Below are 22,990 nucleotides of genomic sequence, written 5' to 3'. Positions count from 1 at the left end.
GGAGGGGTGGCCCCCCAGAAAAGACAGTGGAAGGTGGGGTGCCAACCTGGACAGCTGCACCCCCTCAGGCCCTCCCACATGATTGGCATGAGGGACCCACACAGGGGACCCTCAGGTGGCCTTGGGTCACTCCTGAGAACCACATCTGATAAAGCTGGATTTGGAGCCTGGACCCTGGTGAGGCTGCACCAGCTGCTCAGGAATCCCTGGGGGGATGCAGGCTTCGGGCAGCTGAGGGTCTGCCAGGCCCTCGCCTCAATACCCAGCTCCAGGGGCTCCAAGGGGACACAGAGCACGGGCACAGTGTTGCTTGCCCACAAGCACCCACTTCACAAGAACTCACAGCAGGGCCTGGAACACAGCCAGGGCCCGAGCACTCTGCCTGCCCCAAGGGAGCGGGACCAGGAGGAGCCCTGCCCACACACCAGAACTCATGCCATGTGAGCCCCTACCTCGTTCACAGAGGCGCCGCACCAGATTTGTTGCCACTCTGAAGAGAGAAAAAAACAACAGTTCAGTTGAATTTTGACAAAAACTGTTTTATATGAGACTGTTCTCACACTAGAAAGTGAGCAGAGAAGCTGTGGGATCTGGGAAGAAATTGGTAGCATTATAGGGAAGGGGGTGGGGAGACAAAAATGCTCCAGGATTGTGGGTGGGCCCGGCTGCCCCAGCCTCAGCCAAGCCCTCTGTCAAGGATGGCGATGACAGCCATCCTTCATGTCCTCAAGGCGTGTTCTGCAGCCTCACCAGGAACAGCCTCCTTCAGGCTGCACAACACTGCCCCTCAGCTCACACCTGGTTGGAGGGAGTGCTCCTGAGACAGCTAAGAGCAGGCTGTGGTCCACCTGCCTGGTTCTGGGGGCCTCTTGCCATACCAGCCATGTCCTTTGCAGACAGCCATGGCAAGATGGCCTGGTCCCCTCCCCTTTCCAGGCACATTTTTGAGGGCTATTTTCTCCATGAGGAGAAGCCAAGAGGCCCTGGCCCAGACCATGCCCAGCCTGAAGGCCTGGCCCAAATGCAGCATGCTGAGCTCGCTTCAGCAGTACATATGCAAACTGCAGCATGCTATCAAGATGAGCAGCAACCTGGAAAGGTGTCGCAGCCACTGCACTTGAATGAAAGGCAGCAGGAAAAGATAGGGTTGCTGAAGGTCCTGGGCTTCTGGGCACTGACATCTTTCAGAAAAATTCTGGACCTCACATCAGCAAAAACAATGTAGGTGACCCCAAATGGAACACTAAAGTGCTTCCTGTCTTGGCACTGCTGCCTCCCCCAAGTTCTCTGGTAAGCCAAGTACGGCCTGTGTGGCCCAGTTGTTACAAATGCCCCAGCGTAGTGATCAGAGTCCTGGCACTGGGGCTTGCTGGCCAGCACACAAAGTCCAAAACCAGGAGATGCGAAGCCCAGGTACATCTGGAACTTGAACTCCATCTGGTCTGCTCTGCTCTGTCCCCCCAAGGGCAGAGCACCCTACAACTGCCCATGTGTGTCTCGAGTCACTTCTTGGGTTGAGGAGGTAAAGTAGTTCAAACCTTTATGGTCTCTGTGGCATCGCATCCCCTGCCCTGCATGCAGACGAGAGACAAGGCTTATTAGAACTAATGGTGCTACAGGATCTGTAGGGCACCGGGGCACCCTCGGGGACCAGGCTGGAAGGTCGCCCCATGAAGACCTGCTTTCCAAAAGGCCACGCCATGCTGGAAACTCTTACCCAGTGCCTAGGGAGTGGCCCCAAATATACACAGGGTTGTCTCCACTTCTTGCTTTGATCCAGTCAAAAACATGGAGTGCGTCATAGGTCATGCCCGGCTCTGACGGTGTGCCTATTGAGTCACCCCAACCTGGGGAGAGGCAGAAGAGAAGGAAGTCAAGCCCAGTTCACTGAACCTCTTGGGGGCAGATTCAACTCCCCTCTTTCTCCACAGGCAGGCCCAGACCATTAGGGGCAAAACAAATCTCTGCCATCACCATCGTCTCCATCCACAGCTCCACATGGAGGGTGTCCCGACAAACTTGTTCCTATTTCTCCCACCTCTTTACCCAATTACAACCCCTGAACCCAAATGCTGTCACACGCCCTAGATTGAGTCCTGATGAGCAGCAACGAAGAAGGGAGTGGTCCTGCTGGGACATCAACCCTCCCAACACTGGGGGCTTGCCAGTGGCTGGCCCAGGGTGAGGGGCCAATGAGAGCCCAGCCTGCCAAGGGACCCCTCAGCCCAATCCAGACGCCCTGGCTCAGCTTCAGCCCAGCTTTGAATAGGCAAGAGAGTCAGGAGAGGCTCTGATAAACAAGGTGGATGACAGGGTAGGTGGGGGTAATTCCAGGCTCCAGGCAACTCTGAACCAGAGAGACAAGGGCTCTAAGCATCTTGTTTGCATAACAGAGGAAAGCCAAACACATCTGCCTCCACTCTGGGTCCTCCCCAAGGGCCCTTCCACCCAGTCTCCAGGAAAGGTCAAGTGCCCTTGTCATTTCCACCAGCTCAGCAGTGAGTCATCATCAAATGATCTGAAAGTACCATAAGGTTCAGAAAGAGCAGGTTCTGCTGCATAAGCAAAAACCCACAGAGTAAATGGGCACAATAAGTCACTTCCCCTGGGCATCCCAGACACAGATTAGGGAATAAGTCACATGAGAAACAAGGCAAGAAAGGGCACAGTGGGAGGCAGGGATGCGGGGATAGGGAGGGACAAAGACACACAGAGCAAGACACAGACTTGACAGGGACAGTGAGAGACACTTAGAAGCGGAACTGCTCTCTCACAGGGCTTAGAAATGTAGAGACTTAATATACTGGATTTTATTTCTTGGCAGAAGCACAGGGAGGAAAAGAAGGAAGAATGCTGGCCCTTCTCTTTATCCTGAGGGCTACAGAGTAGAGCAGAAACAGAAAACCCTTTTTAGCAGAGACAAAAGGATAAATGGGTGAACTGATTTCAGGACCCTCATTTCAGAATTTTTCCCCAACCCTAACTTTCAACCTGACGGAACCAGGAACTAACTTCCTTCATGAAAGAACCATTCCTGAGGTAGGCAGAATGATGACCCCCCAGAAGCCCACATCCTTATCCTTATCCCTCGAACCTGTAAATATGTTATGTGAAAGTGACGCAGGTTAGTGAGAAACTAAGAAAATTCCCTGGCAAGCGAATGAAGAAACTGAGACAAACGGCTGAACAACCGGCCAGAATGGCTGAGCAATTAAAAGCAGGTAATCACAAGAATCTACCCTTCCTAACTAAAGATGTAGAAGAGAAGGTGGTTTAAATCACCTTAGTCTGACAGACAGATAACAACAACAAAAACAATTAGAGCCAGACTAATACAAGAAAAAGGTAAAACCAGAAAATGACCCCAGACCCCAAAAGTCAGGGTCCGAGTAATGCAGATACGAGGGGCCACCAGTCAAGGAATGCGGGCGGCATCAAGAAGCTGGAAAAGGCTCTACCTGGTTTGGCTCAGTGGATAGAGCACTGGCCTGTGGACTGAAGAACCCCGGGTTCTATTCCAGCTAAGGGCACATGCCCGGGTTGCGGGCTCGATCCCCAGTAGGGGCCATGCAGGAGGCAGCAGATCAATGATTCTCTGTCATCACTGATGTTTCTCTCTCTCTCTCTCCCCCTCTCTCTGTGGGTTCTTGATCTCTTCAGGGGCAAGCCCTCTGATTTATTCAAGAAGAAATACCACAGGGGCAAGAATAACAATCTTCTCTCTTAGCAGTTCCTGTTCCTGTTTTCATAACCTCAATAAGACAAACTCTCCCAAGCATAAAACGCATCTGATGTCCTGCTGTAGAGAAAGTCTTGAGTCCAATAAAGAAAAAAGACAGAATCTTCCACATCTCCCTTCCTCTCTGAAGTAAAATATATAAGACAAGCTGAAAAAGACAAGAAACCAGATGCTCCCATAGTACCTTTTGAAGGAACCAGCCCTGCCAACAGCTTGATTTTAGATCAGAGGCTAAAGATTTTGGACTTCTGACCTCTAGAACTGCAAGATAATAAATATGTATTTTAAGACAGTTAAGTTTGTGGTAATTTGTTACAGCAACAAGAAGAAACTAACATAACACCCATATCCTCGGTCTGAGGATAGTGGACAATAATGCCCTCCAAGAAGGTCAAGATAAGCCAGCCAAGTGGCCTTCAGCCTTTACTCTCTCCAACTAAGAACTGGGGGGCATACACTTCTCACACAGCTGCTCACTATTAATACAAAGTATTTCCTGGCTCACTGAGGTAGAATGTTGTTAGCTTACATCAAACTGTGGGTTCTTGATCTCTTCAGAGGCAAGCCCTCTGGTTTATTCAAGAAGAAGAAATACCGTGGGGGTGAGAGTAACAATCTTCTCTCTTAGCAGTTCCCTTTCCTGTTTTTACAACCTCAATAAGACAAACTCTCCCAAGCATAAAACGCATCTGATGTCCTGCTACAGAGAAAGTCTTGAGTCCAATAAAGAAAAAAAAGACAGAATCTTCCACATTTAAAATGTTGCTCACAGATGGCACGTGCCAGGGTTCCAGGCACTAGTGCCTGCCTGTAAGAGAGATGCCCCTGGCGGCTGCATGCAGGACACTCACTGAAGAACCGGTCTCCCTCTACTACCTTCACACACAGTTACTACAGGTTAGGAACCTGCTAGCTACACATCGAACATTAACTAGAGTGGGACAGGCCAGTAAGCCAGGATAAGCAGAATAGGGAAACTGAGACAGATAAACAGCAGTTTGCAGCCATCTAGAAAATCCTATCTTCCCTAAACCGGGGACACTTGAGAAGAAAGGATTTGCACTTCCCCTCCCCAACCAGCGTGTAATTAGCCTAAATCACCTTACTCAGGGAGACAGCGGAAATCCAATTAGTGCCATTTGTCAACCATACCCAAGGACAGATGAAGTTAAGAGAATTAAATCTCATTTTGTAACATCAGCATATACCTGATAATATTCTATTGATCCTCCCCTAAACACCCAGCCTTTAAAACCCCTCAAAACGAAGGTCCCAGCAGATCCCAGCATGCTCTCTCCCAGGAGCACAAGGCGCCTTTCCCCTCCCCCTCTTCTTTCCCCACAGGCAGGCATCTCCTAAATTCTAAGGGACCCCACGAGGCTTGCAAGCAGGGCAGCAATGGGCAGTGGCAGCTCATCCCAGGCTAACTCCCTGAATCTGTTCCCAAGGCCTCCTTTTCTCCGACTTCTTAGTAAGCCAAAGCAGACCATCATAGGCTCATTTCCCCAGCATTTTTAGTTTCACTGCCCCAGCTTTAATAAACATCCTCTAAAATTCACCTGGACTCATGTTGTGAAAATTTTCCTGCACAAAGTCAAGAACACACACACTATAGCAGACAGCCCCACCAAGGACCAGGTCCCCTGTCCGGTAACAGGAGGAAGCGGGAGGGCTAGGAGATGCAATTTCAAAAGAACCCTCACCTCTGTAGTCAAAGGTGACCACGTGGTAACCAAGGGAACTCAGCACCTGTAAAGTGAAAAATAACCATCTGGGCAAAAAGATCCTCGTACCTTGGACAGAGGGTAATTTGCCCCTCACTAAACCCATCCCAGTTCCGTCCTTACGCCCTGCACACATGGGAAACTTAACAAAGACTTGTCATCATGTTGCCCCAATCCCAGTGGGATCTTATAAAACCTAATGCCATGCTGCTACTGGATACACCGATGCCCTCCACCTCAGCAGTGTGAGCAGGAAGCCTCTCCCTTGGCTGCCTGCCACACCTGCACCTCTGCATTCAGGGGCTCACAAGGGGACTCTGACCACCCAGCAGCTCAGGAGGAGGAACTCCATCTGCAACCTAGCATGTCTCAGACTTTAAGCTTTCACTGAATTGTTTCTGTTATTAAAAAACCCTCTAGACTTGATGATTTCTCATTAGATATCCACTTACAGCCTCCTTCCACTCCCCACTCCACCCGCCAGGGTGGCTCGAGTGTGCCCACAGGCATGTGGAAGCTGCCAGCCACCAAGTCACCCAAAGTCACTGTCGAGCCTTTGCTCCTTTCTCCTTAGGCCGCCCAGGGCAGTCTGTAGGCGACCTTCTAGCTCCCAGCCTCCCGCAGATCCTACACTCTCCAGAGCCACACTGTTCCTGGTGTGAACCATTCTATGGACAGAAACCTCAAAACGGGACCTAGAGTTTTCCAAGCATTCCCTTCCCTGACCTGATCTAATCCACACAGGGAAACAAACACTCCAGAGCCCAGGGCAGTCCACCTGGTATATGATGAACAGAGCAGTGCCCGCACAGTACTGATGTTCCCACACATCTGCTTGTGTCCCTGTCTGCCTGTAGCAAATGCAGATGCCCATTTAAGAGAAGGATGGGGGAGACAGGCACGGTGACCCTGGACACTGGTAACAACTGCACATTTCAGGCTCCTAAACCCAAGCACCTGAGGAAGACAAGAACCAAGTAGAAGGGAAGGCCACAAGCCTGCCTGCAGCACCCCTTTACCTGGGGAGACCTGCTGGGCTTGAAATCCAATTTAAATGTGATCATATTTCCTGTGAGGCGAGAAACTTCTGTGGTGGCCCAATTCCTGAGCCTGCAACTTGGGAGTAAAGTATAGCTCCCTGACCCCTCTGTCCTCTCCATCCCTTTTATGTGAGTAACATACTAGTAAACAATTTCAAACAGCTTTTATGTAAATCAGCCAACATCTGGCATAAGATCTACAGGGTCCATTTATCCTGATTTTGGAAACTTTCCTGGAGGCAGCATTGTAGGAAGCACTCCATGATGGAGACACCCACAGAGGCAGTGCAAGAAATGCCACCATGATTAACAATCAAAATTATCAGGGGACTCCCTGCTGTTCATGCCACCTGGAAAGAACAGACAGGAAACAACACTCGGGCAATGCCCCCTCCATCAGGGACCCCTGTGGACACTGTTCTGTCCATCATACACTATCTGGACACTGCTCCCTCAGTCACAGACTGTGTAGACACCGCTTGACCCATCACAGACTGTGTGGATACTGCTCTCTCCGTCACATACTGTGCCATGCTCACCTACCTTGTAAAGCTCCACTCGGTGGTCACCTCCTCTAGAATGTCAGGGAGAAGGAAACAAGAATAGGTGTTAATGCATGTTCTCAAAGAGGCAGGCCCAGGGTCAATACTGGAGCATCTGGGCTTTTAAGGACTTGGTTCCCAAAACCATAAGGGGAGGGACGGGGGGGCATTGGTGGACAGGTGACCTCCTCCTTGGGATACCCTAAGTGGCTCTAAGCTTGCCTGTAGTACTGTGCCAAGCAAGGGATAGTGTTAGTACTTTGGAGATATTTGTTAATTACTATCTTACTTTTATTTTTGACTAGGTAATTCCTACATGCAGTACAAAATCCAAAAGACATAAGAGGATACACAGCAGGCCCACCCACTCCTGCCCCAGTATCCAGCCTCTTCCTCAGCCTCCTATTGTCCAGGGACCACCTATAACAGAAGCAAAGGCCCTTCTTTACTTGCAGACACACATACCTCACTTTCCACTCAATACATCACAGCCAACTCTCAAGCACACCCTTTTTAGCGGTGGTCGCTTTGCTTGTCTTGTGGTCATTTGGTTCTTTACCACCTGCTGCTGACTTAAGTTTTGCTGCCATGGCCAGATATATGTGAACCATGTGTGGGACTCATTCCTACACAAGGAACTACTATCTGAAGGCGTGCAATCGTAATCTTGACAATCACTGCTGAGTCTTTCAGCGGGCCCTCGCCTTTTATCCCAAGAGTGTGAGAACAGCCGGCTCCCAGATTCTCACCAAAAGACTAGTTTTTGTGGGCATTTTTTATTACCAAGGCTGAATAGGCTTTCATACATTTGAACTATTTCACATGTCTGTATTCTCTGTCCAAGGACCATCTATTCCTTCTCACTTTCTGTCCAGTTGTTGGTCAGTTGTCACTGTGGACAGACAGACTCCAAAGTGGGAATGGGGCAGCCTCAGAACAGGGCCTGAGACAAGAAAGCAGGTGGGCTCACCCTCTACAGACTGCTCAGCTGTATGTTTGTTTGTTTTTATGACGAGCATTTTGTCCATTTTGGGTGTGTATGTGGGGGTGGGGGAGGGTGTGTCCTTGGGAGAGACAAGGACCAGATGGAGGAGGAAACCAATAAAATGCAGAAACAAAAATACAAAGAAATGAGTTTCAAGTCTAGAATGAAATACTGCACAATATTTGCAGTTAACTTTGGAAGAGTTCATGGTGGCTCTTATCTGAATTTTTCAAATGTCCTACCTTGAACAAAAAGAAGGATTCAGAGCATAACACAAGGGTGGCAGCAACTGGGGGTCTGAATCTCAGGGAGCGGCATGAGTGTGGTCAAAGAGCAGGGACAGGCAAGATCTGCAGCACAGGCAGTCTCTGGAGCAGTGGGAGGGAGCAGCAAACCTTTCAACGTCACAATATTCCTTTAAGCCTGAAGTTACAGGCAGTTTGTTTTATTTACCATGTGACTAGCATTGCTTAACTGAATCTTATTCACAATAAACTTCAAAATTCTCTCATTTACAGAAAAATACTACAAGAGCTGTTTGTAGCCACTTGCTCTTTAAAAGAAGAAGAGAAACGCTCTGTGACTTGTTCCAGACACAGAAGAAAGCAAACAGCCAAGTGCATACATGATTTAGTAGCTAGGCACTCTATTCCTTGGCTCAGAAACCATCCTCGTGGGCCAGGCTTCCTGGACTCCCTGCCTGTCCTCTGCACAGCCCCTCTGCCCAGACTCCCCACTGTGGCCTGCTTTCCCCTCCAGAAAGGCCCGTGCAGTATTCACTTGCAGGTTCTGTCTATAAAATGACCACACCCCAGCCCACCACCATGGCCAACACGCCAGGCAGTGGCCCTGCCTCCTGCCAGCTCCTTGCCGGCTCTCTCACACGACCTAAGGCAGCTGCAGCAACAGGGACCCTCCCAAGGGATTCAGGCAGAGCTTTGTTCAGAAAATGCACATGCCCCCCCCACCCCACCCCCACCCCCAACACACACACAGCTCTCCCAAACAGACTCTTCTGAGTAATTCTGGCTACATGGGATGGAAGGAGCCCTCTTTAAACCAAGGGCGGTGGTAGCTCCAATCCCAGCTGGTCTGAAGAACATGGCATCAACGTCACTCTTGAAGCTGGGATAAACCTGGACAAGGGCTTTGTGTGCCAGCTGTGTTAGCACACTAGCCCAGCAGGATGCCCCGGCACTGCTGGCTTACAGCTGGAAGCAGAGAACTCACGAAAGTCACCCTGACCTGACAGCATGTGGGGCACCTCAGCTGGGGTCTCTTGGCTGGACTCCCTCTGCCTTTGGCTGTACCTCTTCAGTGTCACCCCTGCCTCTTCTCAGCACTCACTGGCCTTTCTAGGAGGTGTCCCACCTCCCCCAGGAGGGCATACCTGCCAGGAAGGAAGTGCCAACCTGCCTGCAGTCATCACACAGGGCTGACAGAAGCTGCTACTGAACAGGAGACAACTTTCATGAGGGCATTCTTTGGCCCTGAAGAGTCACACCACCCCTCTTTACACCGAGGGACCACTGCTTCCTTACCCACTGGAAAACCTTGTTCCCCAAACATGGGCCCTCAGACTGTTTGCCTTTTAAATTACACCAGGCAGGACACATCCCTTTCTGGCCCAGGATCTGGGTCACTCTGACAGAGATGCAGCCTCCTCCATCCCACCCAGGCACTGTGAGCTTCAGATAAGGGGTTTCTGCTTCACATGTTGGCTTCCAAGGAAAGAGGATCGGGGCCCACTTTGCACACAGCCCTGCCTTGCTCTGAGCCTGTGGGAACGCTGCTTCATGTGAGTTCACCTAGACCCCGCCCCCCTTCCAGCAAACCCCATAGGAACTCTGTCTTTTCCTCTGTTCCCCATGTGCCTGCTCCCTCATTGCAGTAGGTCAGTAAGCCCGACTGGGCCAGGACACTCCTGCTCCCAAAGGAGCCAGCAATGTATGGAGGACACATGTGTGAGCTCTCCTTCCTCACCGGGTGCCTGCATTCCCGTGCAGGTACAAGATGACAGGGTGACTGGAAGCCAAGGCATCCTCGTACCACATCTGGTCCTTCCCCTGGGCGGTCTTCCACCAGACAGCGGGGACAGTGTGCCTGGAAACAAAAGCAGAGAGGAACAGCACGACCAGATGATGATGGCTGTAGAAGGAACAACTATGAAGCCAATGTCCCACCGAGCAGAGAGCAGGGGATGGGTGTGCAGAAGAGGCAAACTGTCCCTGTCTCCAGAATAAATTACTGAACTCGGAGCTCCAAGGTGTAGGGATGGCTTTTGACTGCTTACACATATTTCCTAACTTGCAAATGGATATCTGCTGGCCATAGAGGCTCACACATAGCAGTTACTTGGGTGTGGGGACAGCTGTTTCTCCAGGAGGAACTAGAAGCTCTGTGAGGAAAAATCTCACCTGGATGGGTCACCAGGCCTTAACGTGGGACTAGCACAGAATGAGCACTTGATAAATATGAGCTGAACAACAGCATTTCCCTCATACATACCCATACCATATTTTCAAGCTGTAAGATAGTATCATGTTGCCACAAGTGCTAATTCAGCCAACACTGATCTCGTGAGCTGCACTAGAAACCTGGCCATCCTTAAAGTACCATTTCTAAAGTACAGCACATTCCAGACCCATGTCTGCAGACCCATGTCTGCAGGAGGACACGTTGCAGGCTGCCCCATCTCATGACTGAGCTTACAGTCAGCCAACTCATTCCATACCCGGCCAGGTTCTCAGAGACTCACTCAGTCTATCTGGCCAAACCCTCCTTCAGAGAGATGCTCCAGTTAATCTTAACTCAGGCCCACATCAAATACTGTTAATCACTGGGGAGAGTCTGAATTAATAAGGCTTTCTGTAAAAGTTATTTAAATTAGTAAGAATCCTTTAAAAATGCTGTAGTCAATGGCCAATTTCTTATTTTCTAGCTCTTAAGTTTCAGCATCTCATTTCTAACATATTTTTTTACTAGTTCCAGGGATAACACTGTGGGTGTTTCTGACCACTGTAATTATCACTCTCCTATAATCATAAACCTATGGAATGGAAAGGTATATATATATAAATTTATCTTTATTGTTGAAAGTATTATATTTGTCACCCTTTTTTTCCCCATCAACCCTCTCCACCCTGCACCGCCCACCACCTGCCCAGGCCTTAACCACACTATTGTCTGTGTCCCTGGGTTATACATATCTATACTTATAAAGGGTAATATGCTAATTAGACCGGGCATCTTCCGGACATCCTTCCGGATGTCCTTCCAGACAAAGCCATAGTGGCAGGGGCCAAGGCAGAAGCGGTTAGGTGCATCAGGCCAGCAGGGGAGAACAGTTAGGGACGATCAGGTAGGCAGGGAAGAGCAGTTAGAAATGATCAGGCCAGGAGGGGAGAGCAATTAGGGGCGATCAGGCTAGCAAGGGAGAACAGTTAGGAACAATCAGGCCAGGAAGGGAGAGCAGTTAGGGGCGATTAGGCAAGCAGGCAGAGAGGTTAGGGACGATCAGGCAGGCAGGCAGGCAGGTGAGCAGTTAGGAGCCAGCAGTCCCAATTGTGAATCAGACATCCCCTGAGGGGTCCAGATTGGAGAGGGTGCAGGCCTGGCTGAGGGACACCCCCCTTCCCCCGTGCATGCATTTCATGCACTGGGCCTCTAGTATGTATATAAGTTCTTTGGCTAATTTCTCCCTTCTTATCTCCCCCACCCCCACCTTCCCTCTGAGATTCATCAGTCTCTTCTATACTCTATGTCTCCAGATCTATTTTGTTCATCAATTTATTTTGCTCATTAGATTCCACATATGAGTGAGATCATGTGATACTTGCCTTTCTTAGACTGGCTTGTTTAGCTTAGCATAATACTTTCCATGTCCCTCCATGCTGTCTCAAAGGGTAAGAGATCCTCCTTTTTTACAGCTGTATAGCATTCCATGGTGTAAACGTACCTTTCAGTACTGGGAGCTAAGGCACTTCCAGTAGACAGCCTATAACAAATGTGGGACTCTTGACAAAGGCCCAGGAAGCTTCCAGCAAGAGAAAAGGGGAAATAGTCCTGGGGCTCACCTCTGTCCTGCCAGATGGATAACTCTGCCCACGACAGGCAGCCGAGATTGAGCTGACGGCCAAGCAAATCCTCAGCTTTAGATCTGATGAGGTGCCTGATGAGAGTAGTTGGTGCCCAAGGGCCCACACTGTCCTCCCAACAGCATGAGACAAGAGCAGGCAGCAGGTGCCCACCAGCACACAGCCTGGCTGTCACTACCAGAAGCTGTATTTGTTGTCACTAAATACAACTTTCTTGGGTAACTGCTATGAGAGCTCTCAGCCTAAGTATCAGCACCACAATCCCCCCCTTTGCAACAGAAGGAAGAAGCCCTAACTAAATCCCATGTCTTCAAAGCACAAACCCCCATTAACCAGCAGGAGGGCCAACCAATTCCCACCAAAGAGCTCTGGATGGAGAAGCAGAGTGCCCCCTGTGCACACAGTGGTCAGTAAATGCTAGATTAAATCAAATTGGAAATGACAAAGGACTCTATAGAGTCTCAGCACCAACTTGTAAGAACAAAAATCTCCTTTCTCATTTTATGTTCTTTACCCAGGACCATTATTAGAAATGCCTGAACTCCTCGCAATCCACACTGGGAAGCTATTCACAACATTTCATTTAGAAGCTTCTCACATACACAGTGGTTTTCTGAGACAGCAGGGAGAGACTTTATGGTACTGAAAAAACACCCCATCTAGATTAAGGGACAGCAATTCAGAGTGATTCTGAGAGGGAAAAGCACAACATACCACAGAAAGGTTGATCAATTTAAATTTAGTTGTTCGAAAACACCCACTTGTCCCCAGAAAAAAACATTAAAACATATTCTAAAGACAAAGAAATCACAGAGCTTAAGTCCAATTCAAATTTATGGCTACAAAAAGTACATACTCAGATAGCAAACACCAAAATTACTGCCAAAGTGCTGTATGTAAAAAGAAATCAAGCTGTTTTCAATATCTAGACATTCCTGCCTCTGAAAAGAAATGGTGTATCTCAAGCCTGTGCTCACAATTCTGTGCGTATATTCTCTGTTTCTAGTACTATCTTTTCCCCTGGAAATGAGGCTCTCTACAAAAAGCAATCTGGTTCACAAAGCCGTTTGAAAACCTCAGGATAGTTTGGTGCCATCTCATTGTGCTTCATTAGGATCAAATTTAGCAGAGCTCTTTGCTTTGGAAATAAAGTGGGTAAAAATAAAAATGGACATGCAGCCGAAACCGGTTTGGCTCAGTGGATAGAGCGTCGGCCTGCGGACTGAAGGGTCCCAGGTTCGATTCCGGTCAAGGGCATGTACCTGGGTTGCGGGCACATCCCCAGTAGGAGATGTGCAGGAGGCAGCTAGTCGATGTTTCTCTCTCATCGATGTTTCTAACTCTCTATCTCTCTCCCTTCCTCTCTGTAAAAAATCAATAAAATATAAAAAAAAAAAAAAAAATGGACATGCAACAGTTTTAGAGACTGCTGCCAAGGACAGCAGTGACCACAGTGCACAGGGTCCTTCCTGCCTCCTGGAGAGTCCACACAGTGGGTGCCTCGACCCTGCAGTCATTTGGCCAGACACTCACCAGACTCCAAGGGTCACGTCTTCTTCTGGCTGGAGGTAGTAATTACAGGTGTGATTCAAACCTTGATCCTGTGGTTTTTTCAAGTCAATGAAATAGGGAACTCTCACTGTGGGGGACAAAGAGATGAAAACCAGGATTACTGGGGTATACACACACACACACACACACACACACACACACACGGTAAAGCTCTCAAAAAAAAAAAAGTGCCAAGTCTTTTCCAACACAATAATGCCAGGCATACCAGACCCTCCAGCCTCAGGTGGAATTGTAGGCAAGCCTGCTCTGGGACACTATGAGTGAATCTTCAGAACCTCTAGCAAGGGTGAGGTCTGATTAGAGATGGACACACTGAAGTTTGATTATTCAAGATATGAGAAAGGAAAGATCCCTGAGAGACGTGAGGGTCAGCTGATCCCACCTTCGATAAGGAAGCTGTACAGATTTTTAGTTTTCTTTGGTGAAGAGAGTAGTTTCATTAAATAACCTCACACCATCCTTGTCCCCTTCTAGCTGATCCCACCCTCGATAAGGAAGCTGTACAGATTTTTAGTTTTCTTTGATGAAGTGAGTAGTTTCATTAAATAACCTCACGCATCTACGTCATATAAAAGCCAAGTGTGCTCATCTGCCACCCTTGTCCCCTTCCTGAGCTGCACTCATCAACCTCCTGCTCCAGGGCCTTTGCACTTGCCGTCCCCTTTGCCTGAAAGCTCTCCTACCACATAACCTGCACATCTGGCTCTCACTTCCTAAAATGTCCCTGCGGCTCAGTACACATTTGCTGAAGAAATAAAGTATCCCACTCCTGAGGATATGGGGTTACACCATGCTCTTTCCTCAGAAATTCCCTGAGCAAACGTTTCAGACCATGCAGGCAGACAAATCCTCCCACCAGGGCTGCTTTCATTATCTCCTGCTTCTTAATCCATCTCTTCCTCAAGAAGCAGGATACATTTTTTTAAAACACTAATTACTGTTTTCTCTCAAGAGAAAAATGGCAACCAAAGGAGGTGGCATAATATTTCCTCGTGCTTTTATGGTGCCAGCACTATGTTGTTCATGCCCTCACCACAGCACTTCTTGTAATCTGCACACCATCCTGATAGGCTGGTACTACTGGTGTTTCATAGCTCTGGTTAAGTCACCAGCTCACATGGGACAGAATGAGGATTTGCACCTTGGCTGCCCAACTCCATGACCCACACTCTTGACTAATCAGACAAGAAGTGAGAAAGGTAAACTGGTTCTAGTCCTCATTGACCCCAAGTGCCCTGTTATGGGTTGGCTTGTGCCCCCACCCCTGCCCAAAAGGATACACTGAAGTGCTCAGAATGTGACCTTATTTGGAAATAGGGTCTTCACAGAGTAACCAAGCTTGTTAGTTAGATCCCCATCCAATATAACTGCTGTCCTTCACAAAAGGGATAACTGAGACATACAGAGAGACAAGGACAGAAAAAGACAAAGTAAAGACACAGGGAGAAGGTAGCCATGTGACACTGGAGGATAGACTAGAGTGGAGTAGCTACAAACCAAGAAACCACGAATTGCTGGCTACCTACCACCAGAAGCTGGGAAGAGGCAAGGAAGGATTCCACCCATTCTCAGGGAGCATGGCACAGTTGACACCCTGCTTTCAGACTTCCAGCCTCCAGAACTGGGAGGGAGTAAATTTCTATTGTTTTAAATCTGCCCACCAGTGTGTGGTACTCATTTCACAACCTGGGAACAAATGTAGCCATGCCATGGAGTTCAGATTTTACTCTGGCAATGAGACTCAGAGAGAGGGCCTGAGAAGGACTTCTGTTTCTCGCGCTGTTTCAGATGCAGGCACCTACTCCTGCTGTCCCAATTCTGTGACTGTTCTATGCTGTGGAAGCTGAAGGCTGCAGCCGGATATGACAGCTCCTCATCCGACAAGTGTGAGGCGAAATAACTTACTCAATGAAACTCTGAATATCCATACCTAGTGCCCACTGTCAACCCCACACCCAAACCATTTAATCAATTCTGCTCCTAAGGCTGGAATTACATACCCCAGTCCCAGTGCCAAACAGAAAGTGTGTGCCATCAAGGGCTGAGGGCACTTGGCTTCCACTGGCTCAGTTTCTGAGCCTTGACTGGTTCTGTGTCCGGAGAGAAGGCAACCAAGCTATGTACACATTACCCCAGAGCTCAGAGGACGTCCCCCCGCCCCAAAGTATTTACGAAGATTAGCAGTTGATCCCCAAAGCCTCCAAACCCCAGAAAGTTAGGAACTGAGGAATCAGATTCTACTCCAGAATAGACTCATTCACGAAGCTCGTCTTCCAGTTCACTTTTATTTGTGTTTTAGAAACAATCATGAAAAAGGAGGTAGTAAATGCCCCAAGTCCAGCAGATGCTGTCCATGCATCTACCCTCCAGCTAATGGGGGCCTCTGGTTACTCTTGGGGGTCAGACAACCCTAGAGCAGTGGCCAGAGGAACTACCTTGCCACTACTGGTGTAAGTGAGCAGAAAAGCCACAAAGGAATGGGGTTGAGGGGTATAGGAGACCTAGGCTGGCCTGGGCGAGAACACAGTAACAGGCCAGGGCTCACTGACCTCCCATGTGATCATATACCTTGGCCTCACTGACTCTGAGATGCTGGCTGGAGCCCACCCTCTAGGCCAGAGCATTATATACAGGGTTGGAGTAGGGACAAAGCACATGGCCTGCAGGCAAGGTAGTCCACTAGGAGTTACAAACTCTACCTCACACACAGGTTGACTGCATGGCCCAGGAACCCAATATACAGGACCCAAGGCACATCCAGCCACTGGGACCCAGGTCTCTGGCTTTTCCTCCTTCCTGTTTGCATTGTCTACTCTCTGGCCATATCCACCATTTACCAGCAGCCACAACCATCAACAAACATGAGTTAGAAAGGATCCTGCACAATGGTTCTCCATGAATAATCAGTGAGTCAATATATGAATGAAGGGGAAAAGACCTACTCTGTCTTCTTTTTTTAAAACTAATCTGGAAAATATTTGATAGGGTAAGAAGCTGAAACTACTTACCTGCAAAGAACATTTTTGACTGCCTGAAGATTTTAAATATCGGGGCTATAGTTGATCCCAGTTACTGAGCAAGGAGCAACCCTCAAACACTGGATGACGTGTAGAGCCAACAAAGGGAGGGTTAAGAGGGCTCTCTAGGTTTTATATAATTACAACTCCATGATGCAGGCTGTAGGGGCTTCCATAAGAACAGAATAGAAAAGAAAGCTATCAGAAGGTAACAGGGGCTGCTACAGGGACTGCTACAGGGAAGCAAAAAGAGGAGGCGTAAGCACTATTGTCCCAGTAACCATTGAAGTGAACCGGCTGGCCTTTTGCTTTAAAAACAAATACATATGCCCTAGCCGGTTTGGCTCAATGGATAGAGCATCGGCCTGTGGACTCAAGGGTCCCAGGTTCTATTCCGGTCAAGGGCATGTACCTTGGTTGAGGTCACATCCCCAGTAGGGAGTGAGAAGGCAGCTGATCGATGTTTCTCTCTCATCAATGTTTCTAACTCTCTATCCCTCTCCCTTCCTCTCTGTAAAAAAATCAATAAAATATATTTTTAAAAAAATACATATTTCGCCCTGGCCGGTGTGGTTCAGTAGTTAATAGTGTCAGCCCAAGTAACAGAGGGTCTTAGGTTGAATTCCCAGTTAGGGGCAGGTATCTGGGTTGCAGGTTTGATCCAGGCCCTGGTTGGAGCGAGTGCTGTGAGTATCGAGAAACATATACATTTATGTTTATGTGTAAGACAGACAAGAGACCAGCAGGAAATAAATGACGATGTTAACAATTTTCTCAGAGTGATTTTCACTTTCTTCTTCATTGTTATTCAGGCATTTTCAGTTAATCTTTTAGAATGATGATGTATTTTTTTGCTTGTGAAAACATTTAAAGTAAGAATAATGCCTTAAATCATAAGTGCTAACCTTCTTCTAAAGCGTATTTATCTGATTTATAAATTTGGCTTCAAACAGATTTATTGTGAACTTAAAAATATATTCTTTAATAATATTCTGAGGCCTAAAAGATTGTTACACTTCCTTTGATATCTAAATGGAAAACCACAGGCTCATGATTCACATTTTGAGGAGACAAGAATAGAAGCATCACCCCAGCAGCATGAGGTGAAACCGCCAAGTCACTACAGGGCTGTGTTAGAGACCCCACCTCCTCTGCAGGGGAAGGGGGCACAGACAACTAACCAAAAATCTCCTTTAAAAACACCACTGTGGCCCAAGCCTCCTCTTCTGTGCCATTGGGGCTGGCAAAGTTCCATCCCTGAGGAACATCTGCAATTTCATTAGGAAACCAACAAAGCAAAATCTGTGGGTTGTGTCTAAAGTAGCCCAAATAACTGATCTGAAGTAAATCAATTCAATTCAAATATTTGCTGTAGGACCCACAGAGCAGCATGCCACACGTACCTGCTGCCACAAAGACACCAGCCCAAGGTACCTGCAGACCAGCAAAGGTGGAAAAGTGTGCAAGGTCAATTCTAAGGTCTGCCATCAGGAAATCTGCAGCCCTGTAGCTTTGTGTTTATATATAAACTCTAATTCTCTTCTGTGCTGGATAGACTGTGGACATTTAAGTCAAAAAACAAAACTCCCTTTTTAGAATATTGTTAGTTCCTTTTAAATTTGAGCTTCTCACAAGTGATAAAAACTTATAGAGATGATAAATTCCCAGAAGTTCAGCTATGTTTCTGTTAGAAAAGTCAAATGCCTCTTAGTATACTACATGTATTTTTACAATTTAAAAAAAATTTTTTTGAAACATGTCCTGTAATTTTATTAGAAAAAAATTTCGTATGATTTATGTTTCACCAGTCTGTTCTGGCATGCTTCTACTGATATCAGAATCCCTGCATGAATAACAGCCAGTGTGCACACCTGTAGTATATTCCACAGCCTGTGCCCAATTCAGTATCATTGCCATGGTAGTGGTGGACAACAATCTTAGCCAACATGCTGTAGTGCCCTATTTCAGATTTCCTCAAGGCTAGGCAGTTGCTGGCAAGGATGACCAATTTCACTTTACCTTGTCTGATTATTTTCAGAGTCTGCTTGTACTCCAACATGTAATTTCCACTTTTTTATAACAAGTTGGAGCCTAGAGCTGATTGACTCCAGCAACTTTGTCATCTTCTTTGTGGTCACTGTCTTTCTACCGTAAGTGTGGGACAGCCCCCAACCAAGAGCAGCTGCCAAGGTGGCCAGGGAGCAAGAAAGTTCTAGTTTGACATCAAATAAAAATACTGTTGTTACTCTTCAGAGCAGAAATTCCTTTTTAACCAGCAACTTCCAAGTTTTTGTCAGTAAATCTATTACAGACTTAACACTCCAAACTTATATACCCAGACACCTGGGGAGCTGGGAGCACTTCTGTTACCACAGGAAAGGGGATCTGGATTTCTATGACACACCCACCCCAGTGTGTCTCTCCTAGCATGGACCAGGCCAGTCACACATGGACCATCTCAACACCTCCTGTCTGTCCTCCCCCTGGCCCTCACGTTCTTCCTCCTCCCTCCCCTCTACTTGTTCCCCTGCTGCCTCCACAGCACCATCCCCAAATTCCCTAGTCTCTGGCTCCCAAACACATAAAGTTCAAGTCCACTCTCTGCAAACCAACACAGCCAAAGAGCATACACAGAGACCACTTTCCTCTCTCATCATTGATGTTTCTATCTCTCCCTCTCCCTTCCTCCCTAAAATCAATTAAAAAATATATATTTTTTAAAAAAAATGGTGCTCCTTAAAAGGATTATTCCCAACAATCACAGAACTTCTATTTCATATGCGTGATACTTCTGCACCTTTCTCCTCCCACTTGCGAAAAAGTAAATACATAGCGCGCGCGTGCACAAACACACACACATACACACAAACACCTTTGAGAATCTAAGTAACAAAATAAACTGATGAATGGAATGGATCCAGAGACATAGAAGCATGGAACAGAGTGAAGAATCTCAGAGGGAAGGCGGGGGAAGGTGAGTTGGTAGGAGGTAATAAAAAAAACAAACAAACCGCACCTTTGGAACACACAAAGTCCAAGATAACTCAAGGAGACTATTACACCTATAAAGCCAGCATATACTTTCATAGAAACCAAAGCATGTCAGGTGTTTTTAAGTGAAAACAATAATCTATTTTTAAAAAGAAAAAAAGGCCTAATTATTATTTTTTCAAGTGGTCATCTTTTCCAAGGACAGTTGCCCTTCTAGACTGTACAAGTGACAAGCATCTCCACATGACAGCTTCAGAAGGCTCTCCATGTGGTCAACCGTTTTACCTACCTCAGCTAAAAGAGGACTCCACTACCATGCAACAGTCATCTGTGCACACAAATGCCAGCCCTGGAGAGCAAAGCATTCCTTACAGCCTGTAACTGGGAAGGTGCCCAAGGGAACTTTCTGGGTAAAAGAAACATGCTATCTCTTGATCTGGGTGGTAGATATATAAATACAGGGTGGGGCAAAAGTAGGGTTACAGTCATGAGTACGTGAAACACAGTTTCTTCTTGTATTATTTATTGTATAATTTTCCAGAGGAACAACTGTAAACCTACTTTTACCCGTATATAAATCATCATCTTACTCAGGTTAAAGAAAAAACAGACACAAGGCACTTACCAAAATTTAAGAAAATCAATTTGGCCTGTATCCCAGGACATAGTCTGATGAGGAATGGAATGGCAACATATAATCCCAAAATACAGAGAAGGATCTTCCTCAGTTGGAACCACATGCCCTTTCGCCTGCGAGAGAAAAGCAAAGAACAGGTCAAAGGCAGTAGGTACAATTTTGCTAGTTTATTAATAGCATTATCGAAATCACTAACCAAGATCCACAAGTATCTTTTCCCACAAGAATACTATCAATAATAAGAATAGCTTCCCGCCTACTTTTGTTAAAATAATTATTTTAGGTCTTTTGATTTGATCTTAGAACACTTCTGTAAATTTCTTTTCCTGAAAGCTGAAGAAACAGTCCTGATGATTTCCTATGCTTGCCCTGGGATCAGAACACAGCATAGATATCAGATCTTCAGGAAGTGCCCAACCTAATATCAGACCATGGCTGCAACTTCATGTCAAATAATAGTGACTACATCTGGGCCTTGTGATCACCTTGTGATATAAGCCAGCCACAGGTGTAGGTTACCCATTATCTCATTGTAGAAAGTGCATACATCAACAGAATCTGCCTAACCAGGCCCTGAGAGGGAGCAAGGGCTAAGATTAAACTTGGCCATCACTGCAGGTCCTCCCATTTCTGCCTTCATCCCCTGTGGCACCGCCCAGTGGAGGCCCCTTCTCCGGACACTTCGTGTCAAGCTGTCATCCCAGGTCTCAAGATCCTCTTCTAATCTCTAACCAGCTTCATGACGTTCTCTTGCTGTTCCTGATCCCTTTCAAAAATGTCTCTCGCCCAGAAATTCGCAAACTTCTTGGACTAAGGGCCTCTCTACAACTAAAAAATTGAGGACCCAAAAGAGCTTCTGTTTACATGTTTACATGGTTTACATGTCTTACTACTTGTCATATGAGAAGTTAAAACAAAGGAATTATTAAACATCTATTAATGCATAAAACACATAAGCACACATTACATATTAATATAATTAACATTTGTTGTAAAAAGTGATTATATTTTCCAATACAAAAACTTTTATATTATTTTACTTTTTATTATTTTTTTAAATCCTCACCCAAGGACATGCTTTTATTGAATTTAGGGAGAGACAGAAAGGGAAAGGGAGAGAAATTTCCATCAGTTGCCTCCCACATGTGCCCTGACTAGGGAATCGAACACGCAACCTTTCGGTGTATGGGATGACGCTCCAACCACTTGAGCCACACCAGCCAGGGCAAAAATACAAAAACTTTTTTTAAAATATATTTTTATTGATTTCAGAGAAGAAGGAAGAGGGGGAGAGAGAGAGAAACATCAATGATGAAAGAGGATCATTGATGGGCTGCCTCCTGCACACCCCCAACTAGGGATTGAGCCCACAACATGGGCATGTGCCCTGGACAGGAATCGAACTGTGACCTTACGGTTCATAGGATGGTGCTCAACCACTGACCCACACCGGCCTGGCAAAAATACAAAAATTTTTAGTGAGGAGAGCAGCATCAATACTTTTACAAATTTCTTTAAAGGCAGACAACTCACTAGAAGACAGACTGGATTCACGTATCTGTTTTTTTCATTCAATCTTATTCCAACACCACATATCATGTAGTATCTGGAAACTCTACAGTACTCCAGGAAAGAATGAGTGAAAAAGCAAATGACAGCTCAGTGTTATTATGAAAATCATTTTGATCCTTATGGACACTCTGAAATGATTTGGGGGACCTCCCATGATTCCCTAGAGCAGCCTTGGGAACCACTATTCTAACTTACCATAACAAGTAAAATCTTAGTGGGACTAGTTATTTATTTCTGGACTGTTTTAAAAAAAAAGTTAAGGCAGTTTTAAAAACAGGTACAGATTATCTCAAAAGCATTATGCTAAATTACATAAGACACAAAAAGACTATGTACTGTACAACTCCATTTATCTAAAATTCTAAAAAAGGCAAAACTATATGGACAGAAAAACAGAACAGTAGTTGCCAGGGGCTGGGTATGGAGGGAGGAGGTTGCAAGGGGCACAGGGAACTTTTGAAGTGATGTAATATTTTGTATCTTGATTATGGTTACACAATAGTATACAATGGTAAATTTTTCTATCCTATATAATAAAAGTGTAATATGCAAATTGACCGAACAGCTGAACAGTGGAACGACCATCAGGACAACCAACAGGACGACCAACGGGACAACCATCCAGAACCACGCTATTAGCGCCAGGCCAGCCAAGGCAGTGCAATGTGATTGGTCGGGGGCCTGGCCATCGCTCCATGATTACCCCACAGAGAGATTGGCAGCAAAGGAGGCCCAGGCCACGGGCCGGCAGGGCGATCAATCAGGGGGCTTCACAATCGCCCCAAAGAGGGAAGCCCAGGTCACCAACCGGCAGGCTGCAGTGGGTGGGTGGAGCCTCCCTCTGCGAGAGAAGCCTGGGTCTCGGTGGTGGCCGGAGAGAAGCTGGTGCTGACAGCCGGGGGAAGGAAGGTCTACTCTTGCACGAAATTTGTGCATCAGGCCTCTAGTATGTAAATAATGCCTTAATAAAGCTGATGACAAATATGCACATCTGATAATGTCATTCAATCATTCATCTGGTTTATTCAGGTCATTATTGAGCACCTAGCACTCTCAGGCAGTGGACAATAAGGG

At 46.8% G+C, this 22,990-nt stretch overlaps 1 protein-coding gene across 2 annotated transcripts in view; it reads right to left on the bottom strand.

The window, feature by feature from the left end:
• The window catches only part of ABHD12 (abhydrolase domain containing 12, lysophospholipase), a 63,219-nt gene that overhangs the window by 6,000 nt on the left and 34,229 nt on the right, over nucleotides 1-22,990 (bottom strand). For both annotated transcript variants that reach the window (XM_070419798.1, XM_070419799.1), the window contains exons 2-8: nucleotides 20,333-20,457; nucleotides 13,661-13,766; nucleotides 10,014-10,133; nucleotides 7,047-7,077; nucleotides 5,443-5,488; nucleotides 1,718-1,847; nucleotides 453-490 (exon numbers count right to left, since the gene is read on the bottom strand). In XM_070419798.1, coding sequence (XP_070275899.1) covers nucleotides 453-490; nucleotides 1,718-1,847; nucleotides 5,443-5,488; nucleotides 7,047-7,077; nucleotides 10,014-10,133; nucleotides 13,661-13,766; nucleotides 20,333-20,457 — 596 coding nt within the window. The remainder of the gene's footprint in view (nucleotides 1-452; nucleotides 491-1,717; nucleotides 1,848-5,442; nucleotides 5,489-7,046; nucleotides 7,078-10,013; nucleotides 10,134-13,660; nucleotides 13,767-20,332; nucleotides 20,458-22,990) is intronic.

This window comes from Myotis yumanensis, unplaced genomic scaffold, assembly GCF_028538775.1.
Source record: "Myotis yumanensis isolate MYYU_CA2020_CCGP unplaced genomic scaffold, mMyoYum1.0.hap1 SCAF_7, whole genome shotgun sequence".
Lineage (NCBI taxonomy): Eukaryota > Metazoa > Chordata > Mammalia > Chiroptera > Vespertilionidae > Myotis > Myotis yumanensis.
This window is presented reverse-complemented; position numbering and strand designations above follow the sequence as displayed.